General features: G+C 47.0%; 2 protein-coding genes across 7 annotated transcripts in view; one reads left to right on the top strand and one right to left on the bottom strand.

Annotated features, from left to right (window-relative positions):
* AUNIP (aurora kinase A and ninein interacting protein) overlaps window positions 1–7,284 on the top strand; it is a 40,837-nt gene extending 33,553 nt beyond the window's left edge. Inside the window, exons 2-3 of the mRNA XM_066375493.1 lie at window positions 3,975–4,116; window positions 5,859–7,284. Of these exons, the coding sequence (XP_066231590.1) occupies window positions 3,975–4,116; window positions 5,859–6,703 (987 nt within the window). The 3' untranslated portion in view covers window positions 6,704–7,284. The remainder of the gene's footprint in view (window positions 1–3,974; window positions 4,117–5,858) is intronic.
* An 837-nt stretch (window positions 7,285–8,121) lies between these two features.
* On the bottom strand, window positions 8,122–23,169 carry MTFR1L (mitochondrial fission regulator 1 like). Of its 6 annotated transcripts, none has more exons than XM_066375502.1 (7): window positions 23,038–23,169; window positions 18,897–19,018; window positions 18,281–18,385; window positions 14,862–14,971; window positions 14,090–14,301; window positions 11,835–12,156; window positions 8,122–9,100 (listed from the first exon to the last, which is right to left on the bottom strand). In XM_066375502.1, the coding sequence occupies exons 2-7, from the start codon at window positions 18,918–18,920 to the stop codon at window positions 8,995–8,997; spliced, it is 879 nt and encodes a 292-aa protein (XP_066231599.1). In that variant the 5' UTR covers window positions 18,921–19,018; window positions 23,038–23,169; the 3' UTR covers window positions 8,122–8,994. The 6 variants fall into 6 exon arrangements, with proteins under 6 accessions (XP_066231599.1, XP_066231597.1, XP_066231602.1 ...); XM_066375500.1 differs by having other exon boundaries at window positions 23,009–23,100; XM_066375505.1 differs by having other exon boundaries at window positions 11,835–12,120; window positions 23,009–23,100.
* Window positions 23,170–24,656: the final 1,487 nt, after the last annotated feature.

Here is a 24,656-nt window from a genome sequence, read left to right as displayed (position 1 = left end):
CACTCCACTGAGATAAATGTAGATCCTTGAAGCCATAGGTCTTCTCTAAGAGATCTACAACTGGGGCAACATAACTCTTGACATCACTCTGACATAAGGAATAAATGTCCCTTCTACCCCTGCTAAATATAGCCAACTTGGTAAAAAGCTTTATTCCTAGATGTTTTGCTAATTGAGGTCTTACTATTTGTTAGTAAGATAATCCATAGTTTTCTGTAAATCTCCTTTATGGAATTTAGCATACTTGCACTAATTTAAATAACTATTAGTTTATTTTTTCCCTTAAGCTGTAAGCTTTACCAGGGCAGAAACAGTCTGTTTATCATTATATTCTCAGTACTTAGCAATTAGGTGCCCAAATACTTGTTGGCATACTAACATTATTTCACAGATCTAGGATGTATCTCTCATAAAATTTGAGTCATGTGCCTACTTGGGCTTCCTCATAGCATGGTAAGTAAGCCACATTCCAATAGTGAGCATCTTAAGAAAGCAAGGCAGAAATGCGAGGCATTTTTATGGCCTAGTTTGGGAAATCATGTAATGTTATTTTTATTCTACTTTGTCAGGCAGTGACAAAGTTCCTTCCAAGTTCAAGGTGAGGAAATATGGATCTCACCACGTGATGTGGGGGAGTGGCAAGCTCACATTATAAGAAGAGCATGTGAAATAGGAGATCTTGTATTAGCCATCTTTTACAAAGACAGCCTATTACAGTTTGCAGTTTTCATCAAATTTGGAAATTTTTCAGCCATAGTTTCTTCAAATATATTTTGTCTTCACCTTATTTTTGGGATTCTAATTATTGGTATGCTTGATATCCTACAGGTCATTAGAACTTTTTATTTTCAGTTTTTTCTTTGCTTCATTTTGAAGTTTATATTATATCTTTAGATTCACTGTTATTTTCTTTAGTCTCTTAATCTGTAATTAAGCTCATCTAGTGAATATGTCATATTTTCTATTTCTCTCATTTTCATATTTTCCTTTAAATCCTTGAGCATATTTATAGTAACTATTTTAAGGTTTTGTCAAATTCTGTCATCTCTGATATTTCTGGTTCTGTTTCTGTTAACTGATTTCCCTCACCCACAAATTGTGGGTCTTTCCTGCTTTTTCACATATCTTGTAATTTTTTACTGCATGCTAGCATCTTCAGTGCTACATTTTTAGGTATCTGGATTTTGTCCTTTTTTTTTTTTTTTTTTTTTTTTTTTCTTTTCATTTTTCTGAAGCTGGAAACAGGGAGAGACAGTCAGACAGACTCCCGCATGCGCCCGACCGGGATCCACCCGGCACGCCCACCAGGGGCGACGCTCTGCCCACCAGGGGGTGATGCTCTGCCCATCCTGGGCGTCGCCATGTTGCGACCAGAGCCACTCTAGCGCCTGAGGCAGAGACCACAGAGCCATCCCCAGCGCCCGGGCCATCTTTGCTCCAATGGAGCCTTGGCTGCGGGAGGGGAAGAGAGAGACAGAGAGGAAAGCGCGGCGGAGGGGTGGAGAAGCAAATGGGCGCTTCTCCTGTGTGCCCTGGCCGGGAATCGAACCCGGGTCCTCCGCACGCTAGGCCGACGCTCTACCGCTGAGCCAACCGGCCAGGGCTGGATTTTGTCTTTAAAGAATACTGAAATTTGTTTAGGTAGTTACTTGCTCATCAGCTTGCTACTTTAAATGCTTGCTTTTAAACTTTAAGACAGGTTTGGAATAGCTTTTGCTCTAGGACTAGTTTAGCTCTAAGGCTAAGGGATAATCTTTCTGAGAACTCTACTAAATGCCACTTGTATTCAGGGAGGTTCCTCTACTCTACCTTATCTATCCCAGCCCTGTGTGAGCTCCGTGAATTATTCAGCTTGCAATCCTGGCATTTGTCTGGCCGCATGGGGCGTCACCTAACAAATGTGTAGGTTAGTATTCAGTAATAGACTGAAGGGACTCTATATAGCTTTCTGGATGTATTTTTCTGTGCTGCAAATTCCAGCCACCTCAGCTTCCTCAAATTCCCATCTCAATTTACTCAATTTATCAAGACCTGGTGCTCTGCCTGGCACTCTCTATACATTGCAGTCTGGCATGTGCTTCCGAGCAGAAAGCTAGGGTGATCACAGGGCTCACCACATTTGTTTTCCTTCTCCAAAATAGTTTTCAGGGATCACAGTCCTATATTATCTGTTATCTACTGTCTAAAACCAGTTGTTTCATGTAACTTACCCAGTTTTTATAGTTTTGTAAGGTAGAAGGTAAAATTCTATACCAGTATGTCAAAGTATGAATTTTAAATCTAGGATTTCTTTCTTCTTTCAACCACTTAACTTTTTAGTTTCCAAATGTAATTCAGCTTTGTGCTAGAATTAATCATTTGGGTTTACTGAACCCACACCTACTTCTAATTTGCTGTGTGAATACTGGCAAATCCCACTTCTTTTTTGACTTTTACAGCCACACTGAATTGAATACAACCCTATTCTCCCTACTTCTTAGGTGTTCCATAACAAGCAAATAGAAACAAAAACAAAGCACAATAAATAAGGATGAGGTTATAAAAGCTGACACTTGGCCCTGGCCGGTTGGCTCAGCGGTAGAGCGTCAGCCTGGTGTGCGGGGGGACCTGGGTTCGATTCCTGGCCAGGGCACATAGAAGCGCCCATTTGCTTCTGCACCCCCCCCCCCTCCTTCCTCTCTGTCTCTCTCTTTCCCTCCCGCAGCCAAGGCTCCATTGGAGCAAAGATGGCCCGGGAGCTGGGGATGGCTCCTTGGCCTCTGCCCCAGGCGCTAGAGTGGCTCTGGTCGCAACAGAGCGACGTCCCGGAGGGGCAGAGCATCGCCCCCTGGTGGGCAGAGCGTGGCCCCTGGTGGGCGTGCCGGGTGGATCCCGGTCGGGCGCATGCGGGAGTCTGTCTGACTGTCTCTCCCCGTTTCCAGCTTCAGAAAAATACAAAAAAAAAAAAAAAAAGCTGACACTTCCAGAACCTCTTTGGCCCAGCATTCAGTTCATATTGTAAGGTCTAAAGGGGCCTGAAATGAAAGTATGGTAAGACTGATGCTGTTTCATTGCCTTTCCTCCTATCATTGAATGCCAGGAACTTTGTAAGGCATGAATTAACTCACTAAATCCTCATAACTGCCCCATGGGACAGGTAATGTTATTTGTTGCCATTTCTCACATGAGATTGAGACACAGATGAAGCAATTTGCAGAAGGTACTGTTAAGTGGCAGTGGCAGAATTGGGATTGATTTGAACCCAAGCTGTGCAATACAGGAGCCATGCTCTTAATCAGTATGTGACTATTTGAAAGCTTTTCTTCTTTTCCAAGTTGAGAGGAGAAGAGATAGACAGATTCCTGTATGCACCCTGACTGGGATCCACCTGGCAACCCCAGTCTGGGGCTGGTGCTCTGCCCATCTTGGGGACCTGCTCCCAACTGAACTATTTTTAGCACCTAAGGCAGAGGCTCCACAGAGTCCTCCTAAGTGTCCGGGCCAGTGCACTTGAAACAGTTGAGCTATGGCTGCAGGAGGCAGAAGCAGATGTTCCTTCTCCTGTGTGCCCTGACTGGGAATCAAACCTGTGACATCCACACGCCAGGCCGACACCCTGCCATTGAGCCAACCAGCCAGGGCCTTGAAAACTTAAAATTCATCAGCTGCTGCTGATGGAGAATCATTGTTATAGACTGTAAATTCAACCTGAGAATCCCTTAAACAAGTCCTATTTGTTTAGTGAGCCTGATTTCCATAAGCAGAAAATATAGTTGGAATATGTGATTCCTGAGAAAAACACCCTATCAATAGTATGGCAGGAAATGGTGGAAGATGAAATATAGCAAAAACTACCTAGGAAATGGGATCTGAGCAGGGTCAAAGGGTCCAGTAAGGGTGTGTGGGGTCACTGGTGTTTACTGAATTTCTCTTGTCTGGCAGCTGTTTTGATATTAATATATTGTTTCTATTATTCTTTTTCTCTTCATTTTCAGACACGTTTAATCAAGTCAAGCACCAAAATGCTAACACTCTTTCCTAGAGAGAGAAAGGCTAACGTCTCTTTTACTCAAAGAAGAACTCCACCTGCAGGTGTTCGGCAGACCAGCATCGCTTCCTTCTTCACCCTGCAGCCAGGTACGGTGACCTGTCTGGGAGTACCCAGGGAGCAAAAAGGAGCATATTCATTTTTTCATGATGGAACATTTGTAAGTGATGATAACAGTGCATTGTGTTAAAATAGCTCAACTATTAGAAAAGATTCGAAAACACAAGAAATAATTGCCTTTTGAAAAGCGATATGTATATTTTTAGAAATGTACGTTTTGTTTTTTTCTCAGTCTAATGATAAATATTTGTATTCCTTATCAGAGCAGTGAGGAAAGGTATAGTTGGGAGCTGGGGTATATGGGGAAGCTGACTTTTAGTTAAGTGTATGTCTACGATTGGTCACAATGAGTAGTCTGTAAGATTGACAATTGATATTTTTGTATGAAGCTTTTCAAATCAGTCAAGGTTCAGTGATGCTTTTTTTTCTTAGAAAGATTGGCATTAAGTTGGCTTGTGTCCCATAATCCTTAGACAGTTTTTGCTTGCAGGTCCCAGATCAGGGGACCACATGACTCAGAACTGGCTAGGAGTTACAGAGAAGGTTGGAGGGCTATGGAAGGAACGCTCTTACTCTTGGTGCTTTTCCCAGGGTTGCTTTGCATAAACCAGGGGTCCCCAAACTATGGCCCGCGGGCCACATGCGGCCCCCTGAGGCCATTTATTCGGCTCCCACTGCACTTCCGGAGAGGGCACATCTTTCATTGGTGGTCAGTGAGAGGAGCACATTGACCATCTCATTAGCCAAAAGCAGGCCCATAGTTCCCATTGAAATACTGGTCAGTTTGTTGATTTTAAATTTACTTGTTCTTTATTTTAAATATTGTATTCTCGTTTTGTTTTTTTACTTTAAAATAAGATATGTGCAGTGTGCATAGTGATTTGTTCATAGTTTTTTTTATAGTCCGGCCCTCCAACGGTCTGAGGGACAGTGAACTGGCCCTTTGTGTAAAAAGTTTGGGGACCCTTGGCATAAACCTTCAACACGCAGTCTTCCTGCCCCAAACAAAAACTCCTTTGCTTTAATAAGGACAGACTTTTTTTTCCCTAAAAACACTTTGCATTTCAAAATTGATATAGTCTACAATCTATATAGAATTCTATAGCAAAATTGAGAATCCTTTCACAAGTTTCTGTAGTATAATTCTTATAATTAGACCTTGGTATAATTTGGGGGCAGGAGTTAGGAATTCCATGGTGTTAGTCCTTAAGGCATAACCAGGTCCATTCCACGCCTTATAAAATTGGCAGGCTGGACACTAGTATTTTATCATCTTTCCTACTGGTTGCTATAGCATCTAATTGTCTTTGCTCTTTACCATGAAATGTTTGGGGAGTGGGGAATCTATGTTCTGTAGACTGTCACCAGCAGGTTCCTCAGAGTTGGATGGTTAATGTGATCTTTGAGGCCATGTAAAAATAGTGTGTTAAGCATGTTCCCTGATGTGCCCCGTTACACAAACCTCACATAAGAAAACTAATCTGTAAAAGTAGGCTTTGGTCTATGTTGTATTTGACTTTATTATGGAGATCATGGGAAGCATCCCTATATTTGAGTAGGGGAGTATATAAAAATCTGTTTAGAAAGATCATTCAGGAGAGAAAAGTGATTGAAAGCGGGAAGCTCAGCTACAAAGGTATGTGAAGAGTCCAAGACCCTTGCACACTAGGTAGTGATAGTAGCTAGTATTGATTTCAGAAAGAGCCAGCTAAATCATGCTCAAGGCAGAGGTTTCCTGTAGAATAATATTTATTCATGTCTGTTTTACTAGGAAAGACAAATGATGGTGATCAGAGGAGTGCTTCATCTCATTCAGAAAGTCAGACCAGCAGGAAGTCTAAGAAAGATGAAACCCAGCTAGACCATCTGATCCAGGGCTTGGGGGATGATTGTGTGGCACCCCCATTAGCCACTTCAACCCCTGCAGACATCCAGGAAGCTGGACTTTCTCCTTGGTCCCTCCAGGCTTCTGACCACTGCAGAATGGGAACCCCATTCTTGACTGTGCCGCCTTTGTTCCAGACTGATGCCTTAGTCAGTGCTGGAGAGAGACAAGACTCACTGGCTTGTTCCTTCTCCCGGGATTTGGAAAACTCTTACTTGCTGGACCAAAAGGAGGGAGAAGAGTCTTCCTGGAAAAAGCAATGGCTTCACAGATCTAAGAAAAAGAACTGCCAGGGTCTGGAGAACCGCAGTACACCACCTCGGGGCAAAGGCCATCTGCCCTTGGACAAACCTAAATCGGAAAAGGCGTCTGCCAAAGAAAATAGGCAGGCCCCTGTCCTCTTTCAAACATACAGGGATTCCTGGAGTGGAGAAAACACAGAAGCAGTGAAACAAAGTTCTTGTCTTGTTTCAGTGTTTTCCTGGGACAGTGAAAAGAGTGACAGGGACTCCTGGAGTCAGCTTTTCACTGAGGATTCTCAGGGCCAGCGGGTCATTGCCCACAACTCTAGAGCACCTTTCCTAGATGTAAGCAACACCTGCAATCAGGGCTTAGGGCAGTTTCCTAACATGCCTTGGGCTCAGTGCCAAGATAGCCCCACTCAGTTAAATCTACAGCCTGATCTGCACTTTACCCAGGACTCTGAAGGTAATCAAGTTATCAGGCACTAAGTCTAAATGTCTTTGAGGGTTTTAAAAATACCTTGAAATGACATGTATAGGAAAATATCTTGGGGAGGAGTTGGGGGAGTATGTTTGGGTCAGGGGAGGAAGGTATAGGATGAAGCTGTTATTGAGCATTTTGTGTGTGTAAATAAAGCAGATGCTGACACTTGAGACAGTATGGTTGGCATCACACTTTCCCCTGAAGAGGTGGCTGGTAAATTCCCTGTGCGAATCTGGTGAGCACTGAGGGGGCCTGTAGTCCCTCTACTGAAGAGCCTGTTACTCAGCCTGCACTGAGCCACCTCTTTCCCTTTCAGATGCCTAACTGGGACATTGCTTCTTGTAGATGTGTATACTTTCAGTCTCTGGCTGTAATCACACTTGTTCAACCTAAGCTTGGGACCATTATTCCTGACACTTTTTTTGAGTGGTAAGTCATTCAAAAAAAGTGACTGGGGGCCCTGGCCGGTTGGCTCAGTGGTAGAGCGTCGGTCTGGTGTGCAGAAGTCCCGGGTTCGATTCCCGGCCAGGGCACACAGGAGAAGCACCCATCTGCTTCTCCACCCCTCCCCTTCTCCTTCCTGTCTCTCTCTTCCCCTCCCGCAGCCAAGGCTCCATTGGAGCAAAGATGGCCCGGGTGCTGGGGATGGCTCCTTGGCCTCTGCCACAGGCGCTAGAGTGGCTCTGGTCGCAATAGAGCGACGCCCCAGAGGGGTAGAGCATCGCCCCCTGGTGGGCGTGCCGGGTGGATCCCGGTCGGGCGCATGCGGGAGTCTGTCTGACTGTCTCTCCCCGTTTCCAGCTTCAGAAAAATACAAAAAAAAAAAAAAGTGACTGGGTATACAGAGGCAGGGGCGGTAGATAGATAGAAAATGAGGGCAGTTTTATTTATTTTTGTGATAACTTGACAGCATAAAGTTTTATATACTCAGTTTAAATGTCTCTCCCTTAAAAAGCCAATCTATTTAACAATCTAGATGTGACTATATTACTCTTCTACAGAGGGGGAGAGAACTCACTTTGTAAAACTGAGTCCAAATAAATGACTATTTACAAAGCTGGCTCTGATGGTAATTAAAACATTACCAATTTTATTTTTGAAAAAGCAATGTTTTAACATTATATGCTATTATTGCCATAGGCCCAATCTAAACAGGAGTCTAATTTGACCTGTGTACCCAAGACTTTCTATCAGGCAGCAGTTCTCTGGGATGCAGGGGCGTATAAGACGGGACTGCTTTAAAAGCTTAGGGCTAAGTCTCTACAAAAGGGGAAGATTTTTCTTATAAAGGTAGGACTTTACAAGGAAAGGAGAGGGGAAGCCAGGAGCCTGTTAAATGGAAGTTCATATGCTATAAAATTAACAGGATCCTACACCTGTGGGGGACACTAGGTAATTATAACTCAGAGACAGACACAGCAAATGCAGTATCTCTCTAAATCCTTCCTTTAATGTCAGCTCATGCTTCAACCCAAACACACAGGATACATACCGTAGAGAAAGGGACCTGAGGGCGTCTGAGTCATGCATGGTGTGGGTACAAACCTTGGCCCAACGCATAGGAGCTGTCAGGGGCCTGGAAGAAAGATAGTCTTCTTTCTCCTCGCCATTTCTCTTTCCTACTGGGCTTAAACTAAAGTCCATGGAAGAGAAAGAGTTCAATCAATGGAACCAATGAGGCCCCAGGGCTTTGGAGGGTAGATTTGGTTGTACAGTATTACAAAATATATTTAAGAAAACAGTCCAGCCCAAATGTCAGCTGGTCCAGAGGCCCGACCTCTACATCTAAGTGTTGGACAGGGGAGACGGTGATTGCTGGGCAGTGGTGTCAGTTGATGATGGAGCAGCATAAGATTTTTCCTGCCCTGTGAACATACACATAAACATAGCTCCTGTGCTCTGCTCTGCTGCAAGAAAGCTGCTGAGAGTAACAGCTGGGCACAAAGTGTCCGGTGAGACCAGCCATGGGGTCTAATGCAGTGAAGTAAGTCATTTAGGACCTATTTTCACACAGGGGCAAAGGAAAAACAAACTTGCAGCTCAGCCTTTGGACTAAAACATTCCAACCTATACATTTACCTGTAACACTTGCCTCGGGTCAAAACGGACCTTAGCTTCTGCTAAGGTTTGAAGCACGGGAAACACATAATCCAACTCTTGACTTTCAGTCCAAGCTCTAGCTTTTGGCAAGACTTGCAGAAAACTTCTGATGGAGAGGCAGAACCTCTGCGGTGAGGAAGGCAGCTGCTGAAGGAACTCCAGGAGCATGAGACTGAGTTCGCAGAGCTGAGTGCTGTCAGTTTCCCTTTCCAGTGATATCTTCTTCCTTCAGAGCAAACTTCCTTCTTAGGACCTCAGAGATAAGGATGGCAGGGTCCTCTTCCTTCAATAAACTCCGGTTCCTAGAAACACAATAGCTTAGTTATTTTTTTTTAAATTTTTATTTATTCATTTTTAGAGAGGAGAGAGAGAGACAGAGAGAGAGAAGGGAGGAGGAGCTGGAAGCATCAACTCCCATATGTGCCTTGACCAGGCAAGCCCAGGGTTTTGAACCGGTGACCTCAGCATTTCCAGGTCGACACTTTATCCACTGCGCCACCACAGGTCAGGCTACAATAGCTTAATTATTAATAATTTAGTACTTTGAGTACTTTGTCCTGGACAGTGTTCCATTTCTTTGACTATGATCTCACTTAACGATCTTATGAAGTAGGTGCTGTGGCATCCTCTTTTACAAATGAGGAAACTGAAGCACAGAAAGGTTATACACTGTTGCCAAAGTTACCAAGAAGGTGGTGAATCCAGGGTCCAAAACCAAGCTAGCTGGTTGTAGATCTCATTTCTTAAGTGGAATGCTTTACTATTCCCCTGAGATGGCTATAAAATGTGGGCAAAGGACCATCAAGTAGTCAGAATTGGCCTGCGGTGGCCAAGCTTCTGCTCCCACCTTTGGTGCTTTCTTACTAACATTTTCCCAGATCAGCAGGGGAAGTGACTAATAACTCTTAGTCATTCTGACCTTATTATTTATTAGTTCCAGGAAAAAGGTGTTCTGAAGATTTCCTACTATTCTGTCTCCCCACCAAGGGGGCTATGCGATTTTTAAAATGAGACCTAGAATTATGGTGAAATGTTCACTTCATAAGGGACCTATGGGAACAAAACCAACTCCAGATTGAGGTAGGTTCAAATTACTTGATACATCATAAAAGAATGTTCTAGATATCTTGCTTGAAATCCTAGAGGACTTATATATAAATCCTCATAAGGGTGTTTTATTAGTTACTAGGCTAGATACAGGGGCAAGACTGATTATTAAATCTTGAAAGCAAAAAGAATAATTGCCTCCTGTCACATTTCTGTCCCTTTGTTGGTAGGGTTGCTTTCCATCCATAGTCATTAACCCATCTCCTCCTATTAACAAGGGACAAAAGATCCCAGGACATAAGAGTATGTAGGAGGAGGGGCTTGGATCTAATACAGGACAAGAGGCAAGTAGAAGAACGTTTGAGAGTCAACCGATGAAACACCCCAAAAGAAAGACTCAGGGCATCCGCAAAGCAGCAACTGACTCTATCCTGTGGGTATGACCAAGACCAGCCTGGCTAGGGCTACAGAAGGAAGGTGAAAGTGACTTCCTTAAGGGGTTGACTGCCAGGAAGCAATGAGGGAGTTACTTAGCCTTGTCCCTCTTCAGAGGGAAATGGACCAGAGACAGAAAAGGGGTCCTTGCACAAAGTGAGTAACCTTCCCTTCAACAGACTTCATAAACTCAGGAAAGAGCCCTCACCTGTCACAAGAACTTTTTTTTATTTTTATTTTTTTCTGAAGCTGGAAACGGGGAGAGACAGTCAGACAGACTCCCGCATGCGCCCGACCGGGATCCACCCGGCACGCCCACCAGGGGCGACGCTCTGCCCCTCCCGGACATCGCTCTGTTGCGACCAGAGCCACTCTAGCGCCTGGGGCAGAGGCCAAGGAGCCATCCCCAGCGCCCGGGCCATCTTTGCTCCAATGGAGCCTTGGCTGCGGGAGGGGAAGAGAGAGACAGAGAGGAAGGAGGGGGGGGTGGAGAAGCAAATGGGCGCTTCTCCTATGTGCCCTGGCCGGGAATCGAACCCGGGTCCCCCGCACGCCAGGCCGACGCTCTACCGCTGAGCCAACCGGCCAGGACAAGAACTTTTTAAATCTACTTTAACAAGCCTGACCTGTGGTGACGCAGTGGGTAAACTGGAATGCTGAGGTTGCAGGTTCAAAACCCCAGGCTTGCCTGGTCAAGGCACATATGGGAGTTGATGCTCCCCCCTTCTCTCTCTCTCTCTCTCTCTCTCCCTCCTGTCTCTAAAATGAATAAATAAATAAAAATTAAAATCTACATTAACAAATATGGCTACACATCCTGGCCACTGGCCTTCAGGGTCTTAATGGCAAACATAAATGTTTCAGTGCCCAGGAACTTAGAAGTTCCTCTGATGTGTCCCATGCAGGTGTTCAGACCCCACAGAGAAACAATGCAAGGTGGTCACTCCAGCTGAAGCACTAGGGCTTCCCTGCCAGATGAGTTTCTCCAGGTAGGCATTTCCCAAATTCCCTCACACTCCCACCCCTTCTGGTTCAGCCTTAGGAAGTATAAGGTGAACAAATGGGAGCAATTCTGAGGGGCAGCCAGGTTTAAGAACTTCCCGAATCTCAAAAAAGCCTTGTTTTCAAATTGCTGAAATTATAGGGTTAGTTTGCACAATGGACCACTATTAATAAGCAGAAACTGCCAACTTGAAATTCTCCTTTCACCAAAAAAAGTCTACCAGTTTGAGATTATTATGCAACCCAACTTGGAAGGGTGGGGTATGGAGAGGCTACTAGCACTATCAGAACAGAAGTGGGATTGGATGAACCTTGTGAAATTCCTACTAGTCAAAACATTTGGTTGGGTTAGATCACCCCAACCAAATGTGAAGTGTTGCTCTTTCCTCAGACTGGGACCCCAGGCATTAGCAAGCAGGTAGCAGGCTTTGTAAATGAAGTGACACATGGCTACCACTGAGAACTTGCTGTGTAAGTACTGCCTGTTAGATCATTAGCCACAGGTGACTTAAACAGTAACTAGATCACCAGAGCTCCTTATCAGATACTTACAGATCTTGGCTCTGTTTCATCCGGTGGAAGTCCTTCAGGATCCCCATCATATCTGCAAAGCTGCTGGCCTTGGACAGAGAGACGCAGTCATCCTCTTCAGATGAGCTGCAGGTAGCTTTGTGTTCTGGTTTGCAACATTCAGGGCTGGCAGAACAAAGCAGGGGGACAGATGGAAGCTCAGGGACCTCTACCTCAGTCTCCTCGGTGATGTCACTAATGACAAAGGAAGTTGTAGAGTGGAATGAGGATCCAAAACAAGGTAAGGGAGAAGAGACATTTGAACTTCCTGGAGATAAGAAATCTGGCGTTAATGAAGCCGAAGCTGAAAGAGAAAACAACAGGCATGGATGGACACGGGCTAGAATACAGCAGTAATATCTTCTTACAAGCACTGTCTACCAAACATTCATTTCCTGAGCTGACACTGTGACATCGTGGAGCAGTGGAAGGTTCCTCCACTACCCTGCCCTTGGGATTTCAAGATGTAGAGCACTGGGCTCTGCCAGTGTTCCAGGAGAGCAAATCACTCCTCCCACTCCATAAAACCCTTGGCTCCTAAAAGCTCCCTTCACAGTGAGCTATGTTGTAACAGCCCTGTGTAGAGTGAAAGGACAGTTCAGAACCAAGGCCTGAATTTGTCCTTTTCTAACTGGACTAGTGCTGCTGACTGCCCTCCTTTGCTGTCTGTGACTAGCAGAAGCATTCTGCAGCAAAAACAGAATGGTGACAGTCTTCGTTTCCCAAATTTTAATGGAATTTCCTCAATTTCTAAGTTTCTAAGAAACATGGTTTTTATAAACTACTTTAGCCTGTCACTTAGATGACAAAAAAGTAGCCAATCAATATAAATGAAAAATTCAAGTGCAATTCCTCTATAAAACTGCCATATATGGAAATTAAATGAAGATTTCAAAGAGAACACCATAATTTTCATGTGTTCTACCAGCTGGTAAGGTTTGGGAGCTGACCTCAATTAGAAAAAAAAAGATAAATCTTGAGCTGCTTGAGAGAGATCCACCTGTTGGTATTTCATGCCACATAAGATGGACTCCATCCATTTCCAGTTTTCTGCCTAATGGCACAGAGGTGGTCTCTGGTAGACAGGGCCAGGGAAGGGAGGACAGGTGCTTAAAGGGGATGCTTATTTCTTATATTGAAAAATCTGGTGAGGGTTCATAGAAGATGGGATCTTAAAAAAACTTGCCAGGCTGGCCCTGGCCGGTTGGCTCAGCGGTAGAGCGTCGGCCTGGCGTGCGGGGGACCCGGGTTCGATTCCCGGCCAGGGCACATAGGAGAAGCGCCCATTTGCTTCTCCACCCCCCCTCCTTTCTCTCTGTCTCTCTCTTCCCCTCCCGCAGCCAAGGCTCCATTGAAGCAAAGATGGCCCGGGCGCTGGGGATGGCTCCTTGGCCTCTGCCCCAGGTGCTAGAGTGGCTCTGGTCGCGGCAGAGCGACACCCCGGAGGGGCAGAGCATCGTCCCCTGGTGGGCAGAGTGTCGCCCCTGGTGGGCGTGCCGGGTGGATCCCGGTCGGGCGCATGCGGGAGTCTGTCTGACTGTCTCCCCGTTTCCAGCTTCAGAAAAATACCAAAAAAAAACAAACAAAAAAAAAACTTGCCAGGCCCTGGCCGGTTAGCTCAGTGGTAGAGCATCGGCCTGGCGTGCAGGAGTCCTGGGTTCGATTCCCAGCCAGGGCACACAGGAGAAGCGCCCATCTGCTTCTCCAACCCTCCCCCTCTCCTTCCTCTCTGTCTCTCTCTTCCCCTCCCGCAGCGAGGCTCCATTGGAGCAAAGTTTGCCCAGGTGCTGAGGATGGCTCTGTGGCCTCTGCCTCAGGCGCTAGAAGGGCTCTGATTGCAGCAGTGACGCCCCAAGATGGGCAGAGCATCGCCCCCTGGTGGGCATGCTGGGTGGATCCCGGTCGGGCGCATGCGGGAGTCTGTGACTGCCTCCCCGTTTCAAGCTTCGGAAAAATACAAAAAAAAAAAACCAAAACTCTTGCCAGAGGTTGGTGTTTTTAGAGAATCTGCTTGTGGTCATAGGTTGAATGAAGATCTTGATCCTAACCAAACCAGTCAATTTAAAGTAACTGACATAAACCAAGAAGTACTACAGGCTAGCCATAGCAACCCCAGAGCTCTGGACCCAAGATGCCTCTAAACCAGGGACCATCATTTTCTTTACCACTATCCTATCCAAAAGCCAGGGGAAAAGGAACAGCCTGCTCTATTCTGGCCCTGACATAGGGGCTCTTACCTGCATCAGCTGCCACTATCTTAGCAATCTGGCTACGCAGGTGGCTCAGCTCATCCTGCAGCTCTGTGGTGCGGCTTAGGGCTGGCAGGGCTGGCTTCTTCAGGGCCAGGAGCCTCTCCTCAGTCCCACGCAGGTTGGGCACTGAGGCGTTGCGCTGCATGACAATCAGAGGGCTGGGCTTCCAGGTGTGCCTCAGGGGGCGGGTATCACTCCTAGACCAGGGAAAGAGGGACTGTATTTCCCATGTATAAAACGCTCCTATGTATAACACGCACCTTAATTTTGGGGCCCAAAATTTGGGGAAAAAAATGTATTAAAGTTACTGAACTCAAGTTTTATTCATCATAAAATTCATACGACTCATCACTGTCAAAACTCCCATCCACTAGCTTGTCCTCATCTGTCTGATGATGAATCACTGTCTTCAACAATGAGCGCAAAAACAAGTGCGTAAAAGCAGGAAATGCAAGTAAAAAAATCTACAACCACTGTGGAAGATGCACCCAGTGTTTAGACCCCAAATTTTTCAGGAGGTGGGTGACATGTGCTTTATACGTGGGGAAATATATCAGACTCAGCTAGCCACTTCATGCCTTCTAAAATTCCTTCACCCACTCCTACAAGATGGCCAGCCAGGTTCTGCTTCCATCCCGAGCCCACAGATCTTATCCTATTGCCCTCAGCCTCTCACAAACACTCCCCCCTGCTGCCTGCCACCTCATCTGGGAAGAAGCGCCTCATTCCCCAGCAGACTTGTTAGTGCCTCAGCTACCTGACCCGGGCATATGTCTCCTCTTCATCTGCTGCAATCCAGGCGATGTCAGCCAGCGTAGGGACTGGGGGCACATCCCTTAGACACAGATCAGAGACGCTGGGCAGGGTCTATAGGGAAGCAAATCCATCAACACATGGTAAGACAATCAGACTGGACAAAATACATAGGAGGGGCACCTAATCCAGCACTGGGGGTCGGGAAGGCTTCCAAGAGGAGGGAGAGATGGGTTCCAGGTTGGAAACAACTTGAATAGGAGCTCAGAAGAACGAGTTTGTGGGGTCACAGTTCAGTATGGCTAGAACAGAGAAGGTGGGGGTGGGGAGGTTGCATGAGGTTGGAAGGGAGCTTTGAATCTAAGACCAATCATGAGCCACTGGAAAATTTCACGTAAAGATTAATTTTAGATTTTAAAAGATTACTGTGCTACTCTGTGGAGCATGGATGGGAGGGTGAACAGACCAGTTATGAGGCTATTGTACCTGCAAGCAAAACAAGATGGCCTAGAGGAGGGCTGGGGCCTGTTTTAATAAAGTTTTATTTGAAAAAGTCACATTGATTTGTTTATGTGTTGCCTGTGGTGGCTTTTAAGCTATAACTGCAAAAGTGAACAGTTGTAATACTGTTACAGCTAACAGTCTAAATGTTTATTATCTGTCCTTTTAAAGAAACAGGGGTCTTCAGTGGGACCAGCCTTTTAACAGGTGGCTGCTGTCTTAACAGTAAGAGTGTCTTGCTATCTGGTGCAAGGACATCAATCATCTGTTATATCAATAGGAACTTGCCTCTGGCTAGGTTTTTTTTTTTTTTTTTTTAATTGACAGAGACAGACAGGAAGGGAGAGAGATGAGAAGCATCAGTTCTTTGTTGTGGCTCCTTAGTTGTCCATTGATTGCTTTTTTGGTCTTCAAGCCAGTGACCTTTGAGACCAAGGGGTCATGTCTATGAGCCCACGCTCAAGCCGGGTGACCTCAGGATTTTGAACCTGGGTCCTCTGTGTCCCAGTTCAATGCTTGATCCACTGTGCCACCGCCTGGTCAGACCCTCTGGGTAGCTCTTTATAACACCTTTATAGCTAATTGGGATTTACGCTGTTAGTAACATTGTTTTATAGGCCAACTTTATAATTTGAATATTTAGACTAGAATAAAAAGACATGATTAATTCTATAAAAGGAATATAGTACAATGCCTTAAAATAGCCTCTCAATCCAAATGACCAACAACCAGGGAACAGAAAGGTTGAGTGACACCATGTTAAAATTAAATGAAAAATTAGGAGGACTCAATCATATGTTGAGTGCATACAAAAAGCAAAAGTAACACATCTATAAAAAGAACTACACCAAAACATTAATAATCAGTGTCATGGCTATGTGATTACAGGTTATTTCCTTTCTCCTTATTTTCTATAATATAATATTTTATATGGGCAAATTTAAAAAATAAATCAAGATTTCCCCCTTGGCTGACCAGGCAGTGGCGCAGTAGATAGAGCGTCAGACTGGGACGCGGAGGACCCAGGTTCAAGACCCTGAGGTCGCCAGCTTGAGCGCGGGCTCATCTGGTTTGAGTAAAGCTCACCAGCTTGGACCCAAGGTCGCTGGCTCCAGCAAGGGGTTACTCGGTCTGCTGAAGGCCCACGGTCAAGGCACATATGAGAAAGCAATCAATGAACAACTAAGGTGTCACAACAAAAAACTAATGATTGATGCTTCTCATCTCTCTCCATTCCTGTCTGTCTCTATCTATCCCTCTCTCTGTCTCTGTAAAAAGAAAAAGAAAAAAAGATTCCCTTAATATTTAAGGTAATTTACAACAGAAATTCAGGGATAATGTCTCAAAAACCCGCCAATATATGAGTTAGATTCAGATGTTCCTGCTATAAATTGTCTGGTAGGTAGACCAGAAGTTGATGGCTCTCATTTTCAGATAGGGAAGCTGGGTCTCAAAGGAGTGACGTGATCTCCCATGGACCCAGGGGCTGCTGCTAAGATGGGTCATTTAGGGGAGCTATCCTTGATTAGCTAGAGCACTCCTGTTATGGCAGTTAACCGAGTTAACACAGATAAAGTACTCAGCACAGTGCCTAGCGTATAGTATGTGCTCAGTAAATGTTAGCTGGCATCACTAACACAGGCATACCTCACTTCTTTGTGCTTCACAGATGTTGCATTTTTACAAATTGAAGGCAAGACCCTACATGAGTGAAAGATTACAACTCATTTCATTGCGATACTTTTTTTTTAAATTTATTTATTTTTTACAGAGACAGAGAGTGAGCCAGAGAGAGGTATAGACAAGGACAAACAGGAACGGAGAGAGAAGAGAAGCATCAATCATTAGTTTTTCATTGCGCATTGCAACACCTTAGTTGTTCATTGATTGCTTTCTCATATGTGCCTTCACCAGACCGAGTAACCCCTTGCTGGAGCCAGCGACCTTGGGTCCAAGCTGGTGGGATTTTGCTCAAACCAGATGAGCCCGCTCTCAAGCTGGCGACCTCGGGGTCTTGAACCTGAGTCCTCTGCATCCCAGTCCGATGCTCTATCCACTGCGCCACCGCCTGGTCAGGCGCGATACTTCTAATGTACAAATTCATCTCCATTTCTGTAGCCACCTGGGCACACGTATTTTCCAACATATATGTCTACCTCCTCCATGGAGGCAGGAAGCTGATGTTTTTGTGTCCCAGCTCCCTAGACACACACAGCTTAAATCAAGCAAGTAGCCTGAAGCTAGTGCTTAACCATTAGTTCTTAGAGGGAGGCAGCTGGCATTAATAAATGCTACTTGGTTTTCCACTGCAGGAGTCTCAGACATGGGCCAGGCAAGAACCTCTACTGCGGGGGGGGAGGGGCACTAAAGGCCCCCTGGACACAGAGGTAAGACTGAAGCAGTCCAGTAAATGAGTGGCCAGGCTTAACAGCAAGAGTTTGGGCCTCATGGAAACTAAAAATAGGTGGCTAAGTGGCCAAGTCTTAGGACTAGTTAAGAAAAGCAGAGTTTAACTTGGAGTCACACACAGCACTCAGTGTCCCACGGGGGGAGCTGCCAGGGCTGGAGGCAAACACCTCAGATCACAGGCCTGGCTAGCCTTAAGATATGGTTCAGCAAGGGCCTTGGCCGGCTCTGAAAAACTGGATTGCTCGAGTCTGATGAAATCTGAGTCACTAAGCAGAGGCATCAAACGTGTAAAGTTATGAATTCATGAGCAATCTGGAAACCTGACTGTTGTGGTCACAGGTCAGTGTCCAACCAGGAAGGCAGAGTGACCAGGATCCATTACAAGCACTTAAAAAATGAAAAAAATAACCAGGAAAGCAACCTGTCTTAGCAATGCCAAGGAGTCTGCGGCAGTGCAGCACCACCCTTCCCTACTCCAAGCATCTCTTCTCCCTGTCCTTCCAGCGCACTCACCTCAAAGGACGCCCGGGGACATGGCTTCAAGGGCAGGTTGGTCCCAATTCTTCTTACCACACTGCGAGCAGCCCCGTGCGGTTTGTTTTGCCAGATTGGGATGGTCTAGAGAAGAGAAGGACACTCACAACCTCAGAGATGAGTTCAAGCATTGTCCCCATCCTCTCCCCTACTCCCCTTTACCAGGGAGACTAGATTCCCAAATCCCAGGGACAGGGCACCCTGTGGGGATAAGTCAGGTCTCAGTTATAAATGAGGTCAGGTTTCCCCGTTGTTAGCCTTCACCTTGGCAAGCCACCTAAAGGGCACTGATATAAACTAGCCAAGAGGGTCCAGTACAGGGACAGTCAATGTCGGGAGGGTTCAGTACAGGGCTGAGGAATTAGCTGGGTGGAGGGATCATCCAGGTTTCCCTCTGCACAGACAGGCAGAAACACACTGACTGAATGGCTCCACAATCATAGCTGCTTCTGCCTGGGGGAGTGGGTGGCAGGGTGGTCCCCCTCCAGTCTCAGGCCTCCACAGGAAAGGAAGGATTCACTGGAGAGTCTCAACTTCAGCAGGCCCTGTGCTCAGCCTACCCCCACCATACCACTGCCCTGGGCATGCCTCTTACCACATTGGCTTCCATTCCCGACATTTCAGCTGGCTCCTGCACTTGAAGGACAAGGCAGCTTGGAGAGGCAGGTGGCGTGATTCCTTCATATCAGGCCATCTTAAGGAACACCAGTTGCCTTCCTGTAAAACAACCCTCACAGTGGGGGCTCAAATGGGCACCACACAAGCCCCACAAAACCAGGCCCTGCAGAGCGATGACTAACATCAATGTTTCTCTTATATTTCATGGGAATAAACCAGCCCAAGAGTCTGCCTTCACCCAACAATGGCTCTTCCAAATCCAGACCTTTAAAGGTTCTGTTGCAGACTTGTTACATGAGCTCAGAAAACCCTGGGAGCCCTCCTGGGCCCTTGGTTTCCAGAGGCAAAACTTCTAGAGATGAAATAGAACACTTTGGTAATTAAAAAGCTCATGGGAAAGGCAAACTTTAGGTACCACCCCAGTCCAGCATTCATTCACTCAGCCTAGCACTGCTGGGCTTCCAATAGCGGAAGAAGTAAAATAACACAAGAATGAATAGCCCACTCTAGCCAATCTCAGTCTACTAGGCCAGTGTTTTTCAACCAGTGTGCCGCAGCACACTAGTGTGCCGTGAGACATGGTCAGGTGTGCCGTGGGGAAATTAAACATGGGTCCCCAAACTACGGCCCACGGAGGCTATTTATCCGGCCTGCCACCAGCCGCCTCCATCCCCTCATAACATAAACATTCCCCTCACAATCCCTCCAGCTATCAGCCACAGGAAGAGTGGAGGCACAGGAACGCTCACTGACCAATCACCTTCTAGGATTCATCCCGACCACTAGCGATGAACCAACAGTAGGCCGCCTCTCATCCACACCCAGGAAGGTCCCTGCTCGGGCTGCCGCACTCTTGTCATTGTGTGGCCGCAGCGAGTAGTTGAAGCTGCTACTCCTCCCCATGGTCCCGATTTCTAATCCTGGTCAGGACTGGAGGAAAATGTTGCCACCACTAGATGAAGCCTCAGCCTCAGCTGGTTATGTCTATCCTGATGGTGTATATAGATATTTGACCTTTTTCTTTTTAAAAGAGGCCCCCGCATGCCTGACCTGTGGTGGCGCAGTGGATAAAGCATCAACCTAGAAATGCTGAAGTCGCCGGTTCAAAACCCTGGGCTTGCCTGGTCAAGGCACATATGGGAGTTGATGCTTCCTGCTCCTCACCCCCTTCTCTGTCTCTCCCCCCCCTCCTTTCTAAAATGAATAAATAAAAAATAAAAAGAAAAATACAAAAAAAAAAGTGAAACAAGAAAAAAAAAAAAAAAGAAGCCCCCGCAGAGGGTGATATACAATGCATCACAATGTTATCTACCTTTAAAGCTAAAGTTTGCTGATCTTCCTTTGGACAGTTTTTGGTTATCTGTTGCCAAGATGTTCCCCATTTTGGCCAACAAAGCTATTTTGACATTGTTCCCGTTTTCAACCACATATCTATGTGAGCTGAGCTTTTCAAGCTTGACTGCAATAAAAACTAAAAGCAGAGAGAAACTGAGAACTGTTGAGGAAGAGCTTTGTGTGTGTCTTTCTACCATTCTTGCCAGGATACCTTTTGTGTTCATCGAAACAGGCCCAGGTTTCACACTAAGTGAGTATAAATACATTTAGAAACTATATTATTGCCTGACCTGTGGTGGCGCAGTGGATAAAGCGTTGACCTGGAAATGCTGAGGTCGCCAGTTCGAAACCCTGGGCTTGCCTGGTCAAGGCACATAGGGGAGTTGATGCTTCCAGCTCCTCCCCCCTTCTCTCTCTCCTCTCTCTCCCTTTCTGTCTCTCTCTCTCTCTCCTCTCTAAAAATGAATAAATAAAATAAAAATAAAATTTATAAAAAAAAAAAACAAAACTATATTATTAACTATATGTATAATATGTACTGTGTTAGAGTGTCATTTTGGTAGGTGGTGTGCCCCAGGATTTTGTAAATGTAAAAAATGTGCCTCAGCTCAAAAAAGGTTGAAAATCACTGTACTAGGCTACAGGGAAGAAAGCCAAATTCTTTTATCCTGGCTCAGCCATCTACTGGCGTTGTAGCCAAAGGCCAAGTCAGAATGTCTTAATCTTTTGAAATGTTTTCTCCACCTATACAAAAAGGACAAGAACAGCTGCCATTCTAGGCTAACTCAAGGGTCAATCGTGAAAGAGGGAAATTTAAAGGGCTTAATGAACTGCTCAAATGTGACAGGTGGGTGGGGTCATTCCTGACTGGATTCTTCATAGCTGCCCTTGCACATGAGCAGATGCAATCACTCAGTCCCTTGTTCGTCAGACACTAACAGTGCCCACCTGTGCTCATCTATGGAGGCATAAGACACAGCCATGTTCTCAAGAACTCAGTCTAGAAGAGAGCACCTGAAAACAATTCTAGCCAAGGACGAATACCACTGCTTAAGAAAGGCACACTAGGTAGGTGGCCAGGTGAATTTAGTCCCTTGGCCCCCAGGTTCTGTAGTGAGTTTGGAGGTTGAAGGAAGGGAAGAAAAACAGCAACAATAGCACAGGACAGGAAGGGGTGCAAGATCTGAGAGGCGCAGAGAATAATAAGGGGTGAAGATTAACTGGGGATCGAGTCATGAGGGATGGGAACACCCAGGTGAGAAGTACTGGGAAAAGCTCTGGACTACCAAAGCAGCTCTTTCTGGAAACCTCCCATGTAGAGTCTCTCATCCCTGGGAGAGGAGTTAGCACTCACTTTATGAGGGAAGCAGCTGCAAAGAAGGAGGTTATCACACCAGGGAAGGATGCTGGAGAGATGAAGGAACTTGTCTAAGGTCACTCAGTAGTCATGCCAGTAGAAAGCACCTCAAGTCTGGGCCAGATCCTGCTGCCTCCTGCATGGGTTCAACTTCCAGGTGCAATTTAAGCCTTTTAGCAAAATCCACTGCACGCCAGGCTCTGTGCTGGATGTTAGAGCCCGACCCAAGCTCCACATAACAGTGCTTCCCTCTGTTTCTCACTTTAGTCACTGCAGTCACTTCCTCTTCGGACTTAACCTCCAAAGACTCAAGTTGGGCCTCAGTCTAGCACAACAGCCAGAGTTAGCTTTCTAGAACACATTGCTAGTCATACCGTTCCTGTTTAAAATCTCTACAGATCTAGACTCCTGCAGGCCCTCCACAACCTCGGTAGAGCCAACTCACAGCAGCCTCCAAGGCCTACAATCAGGCCCCTGCACACCTCACTGCCACACATCCTACCTTCTGCTTGCCCGTCAGCCACCTGGGCCTTCCAGCTCCCCAACACCACCTTTGAGGTCTTGTCCACACATTCTCCTCTCTGTTCAAAACACCAGCACCCCCTTCCCAAAGCTCATTCTTACTCATTCTTAATGGACATCTGTCCCGAGGGCAGAACTTCCCTAGACACAGCACAGTGCCTGCCCCAGCCCACTGTTAGCAGGTAAATATTTGTCCTAGTAAGAAATGAATGGACGAGAGCACCAACTTAGCCTACACACCCTCACCCACCACCTTCACACAGTGTCACACAGTGTCACTGGCTAGAAGAATCTTGCCCCCGGTCACTAGCAACGCTGGTTGGTTCTTACCACCTCTGCGCTCCCACAGCCCCTCTCGAGGCTGCTGTCCTGTCGACACACGGTCCCCCGCAGGAGACGGGCAAGGCAGGGCCTGGTCTCATCACTCCTGGGCCCGGCTCAGCGGAACTTTGCTGAGCAGACAACTGCACCCAGGGAGCCGCTGCGGGGACCTTACCCGGGACACGCCTCCCCTCCCCCGCAACAGCTCGACCCGACAGGGGCAAGGTCGGCCAAGTTCTCGCCGCCGGCCCAGGCGGTCCCTGAAGCCACAGGCCCGTGGCCAGGCCTTACAAGGAGCGAGATGGCAAAGGCGGCCTGCCCCGCCCAGGACCGCGGCCGAAACGAGAAGCCTTCTGTGTAGTCCGGCCACCGAAGCTGGGTGACTCGAGCGAGCAATTACCCCTTGGGGACTCAGTTTCCCCCTTTGCCAAATGAGACAGACAGCACTGCTCCCGCGAGAACCGGCGCGGGAATAGCAACCCGAGGCCCCGCACAACGCCTAACACGAGGCCGCGCCCCCTCCTCCCGGGCGGCACGCGGATCTAGCCTCTCACCTAAGACTCGGGCTCCGGGACTCACTCACCTCACGGCCCCTCCTACTACAGCGGGCCGCCCAGCCTCAACTGCCCTCACTTCCGCTGACCCGCCTCCGGAAGCGAGCCTTCGCGGCTGCGCACCGAGCCGCGGCCCCGCGCGCCCTCGGAAAGCGGACTGGGCCAGCCGCGGGGCAAGCGCGGCTTCTGCGTGGGCGGGGCGTGGGCGGCCGCACGTGCGGCCCCAGAGGGAGGGACACGCCCGTCCCTGACCACACCCCCTCCTGTCGGAGTCCTGGGGGAAGAATTGAAGTGCTGGAGGTCTTATTCGTCGCCTAACCCTCCGGTCTCCGTCTCCTTGCTGCGTAGTCCCGATCCGACCTTTGGAATCAGGTCTGACTGTGTCGCAGCTCGGCCCCCAAATTGTATGGTGTCTGCTATCCCCAACCCGACTGCAAACTCGAGAACCCAGCGTTCCAGGTCCTTCGGCCGCAGAGCTTGCCTAGCATATCGCGGTGGTCCCCTTCACAGTTCAAACTTACCAGCCAAGCTTAGCCCCTTCAGCCTTCTCTCAGGAAGAATGGGCTTCTCTAACTCCTGCCCTCCAGCGCTTTGTAGCTTTCCCCTTTGTTAGCCTTTATGTATTATTACACACACACACATACACACAGTATTTTCAGTGACTTGGTTAATCAGATGTCTAGGGTAGATCCCAGAGGCATTGGGAAAGAGAACCACCCAGATTCCCACATTCTTTCCAAGGCCACCCACCCACGCCCTCTGTGCTCAAGCCCTTCCATTCCTGGTCTCCATGGCATGCAGACCTGGGCCACATGCCCTCCTCTGACCTCAGCAGGTGGCTGTGCCTGGCTCCCAGGTTGCAGTTTTTTGGTCTCAATCCTGAAAGTCCCTGCTGCCAGGCATAGGCCAGTCACATAGGGCCTCTCAGGTCAGGACTCCTTGAGAGCATAATGTTCTGCTGTTGCTTTCTTGAAATTCATTTCTTTTTTTTAAACTAGGGGCTCTGCATTTTCATTTTGCACTGGATCCTGCAAATTATGTAGCAGGTCCTGGCCAGAAGTCTCAGAGGTTGTTCCCAAGACCCATCATATATCAAATGGTGTTGACTTCCAGGTCTGGCCCTTTTCCCAAGACAGCAAACTTGCTTAATCATTGATTTCACTCTCCTGGGCAATGGCAAATCTTGCAAATACACACTGTCTTTCCTGGATGTGGTGGATGCTGCCCTGGTGCCCCACCCAGATCCCCTTTACTCTGCCAGTGAATCCCTTCTCCAGCTGCTGTGTTGGCTGCCCCTTTTTCTGGAAAATTGCCTTTGCAGAAGGAAGAATGGAGGCCCTATCCTGGGAGGATAGCCAGTGACTGCGCAATAAAGGTTTCAAAGTCTGGTTCAGCTCAGTGGTGTGGTTTAAGTTCCAGAGTCCTTTCCCCGTGACCAGGCCAAGGCTGGGCTTTGACTCTATCCCTGCTCAATGTTTTTTTTTTTTACAGGATTTTCCTGAAGAGCACTCCCTCAAAAAACAAAACAAAACAAAAAACAATTACCTAATCTATCTTGATCTGTGCTTGCTTATAAGACAATGGGTTTGACTTCAGATTCTAATTATATATAGTAAGCTCCACTATGAGGTCCATCATAAAATTATTA

This window comes from Saccopteryx leptura, chromosome 3, assembly GCF_036850995.1.
Source record: "Saccopteryx leptura isolate mSacLep1 chromosome 3, mSacLep1_pri_phased_curated, whole genome shotgun sequence".
Classification (NCBI taxonomy): domain Eukaryota; kingdom Metazoa; phylum Chordata; class Mammalia; order Chiroptera; family Emballonuridae; genus Saccopteryx; species Saccopteryx leptura.
The sequence above is the reverse complement of the archived record's forward strand: the minus strand, read 5'-3'. Positions and strand labels throughout refer to the sequence as shown.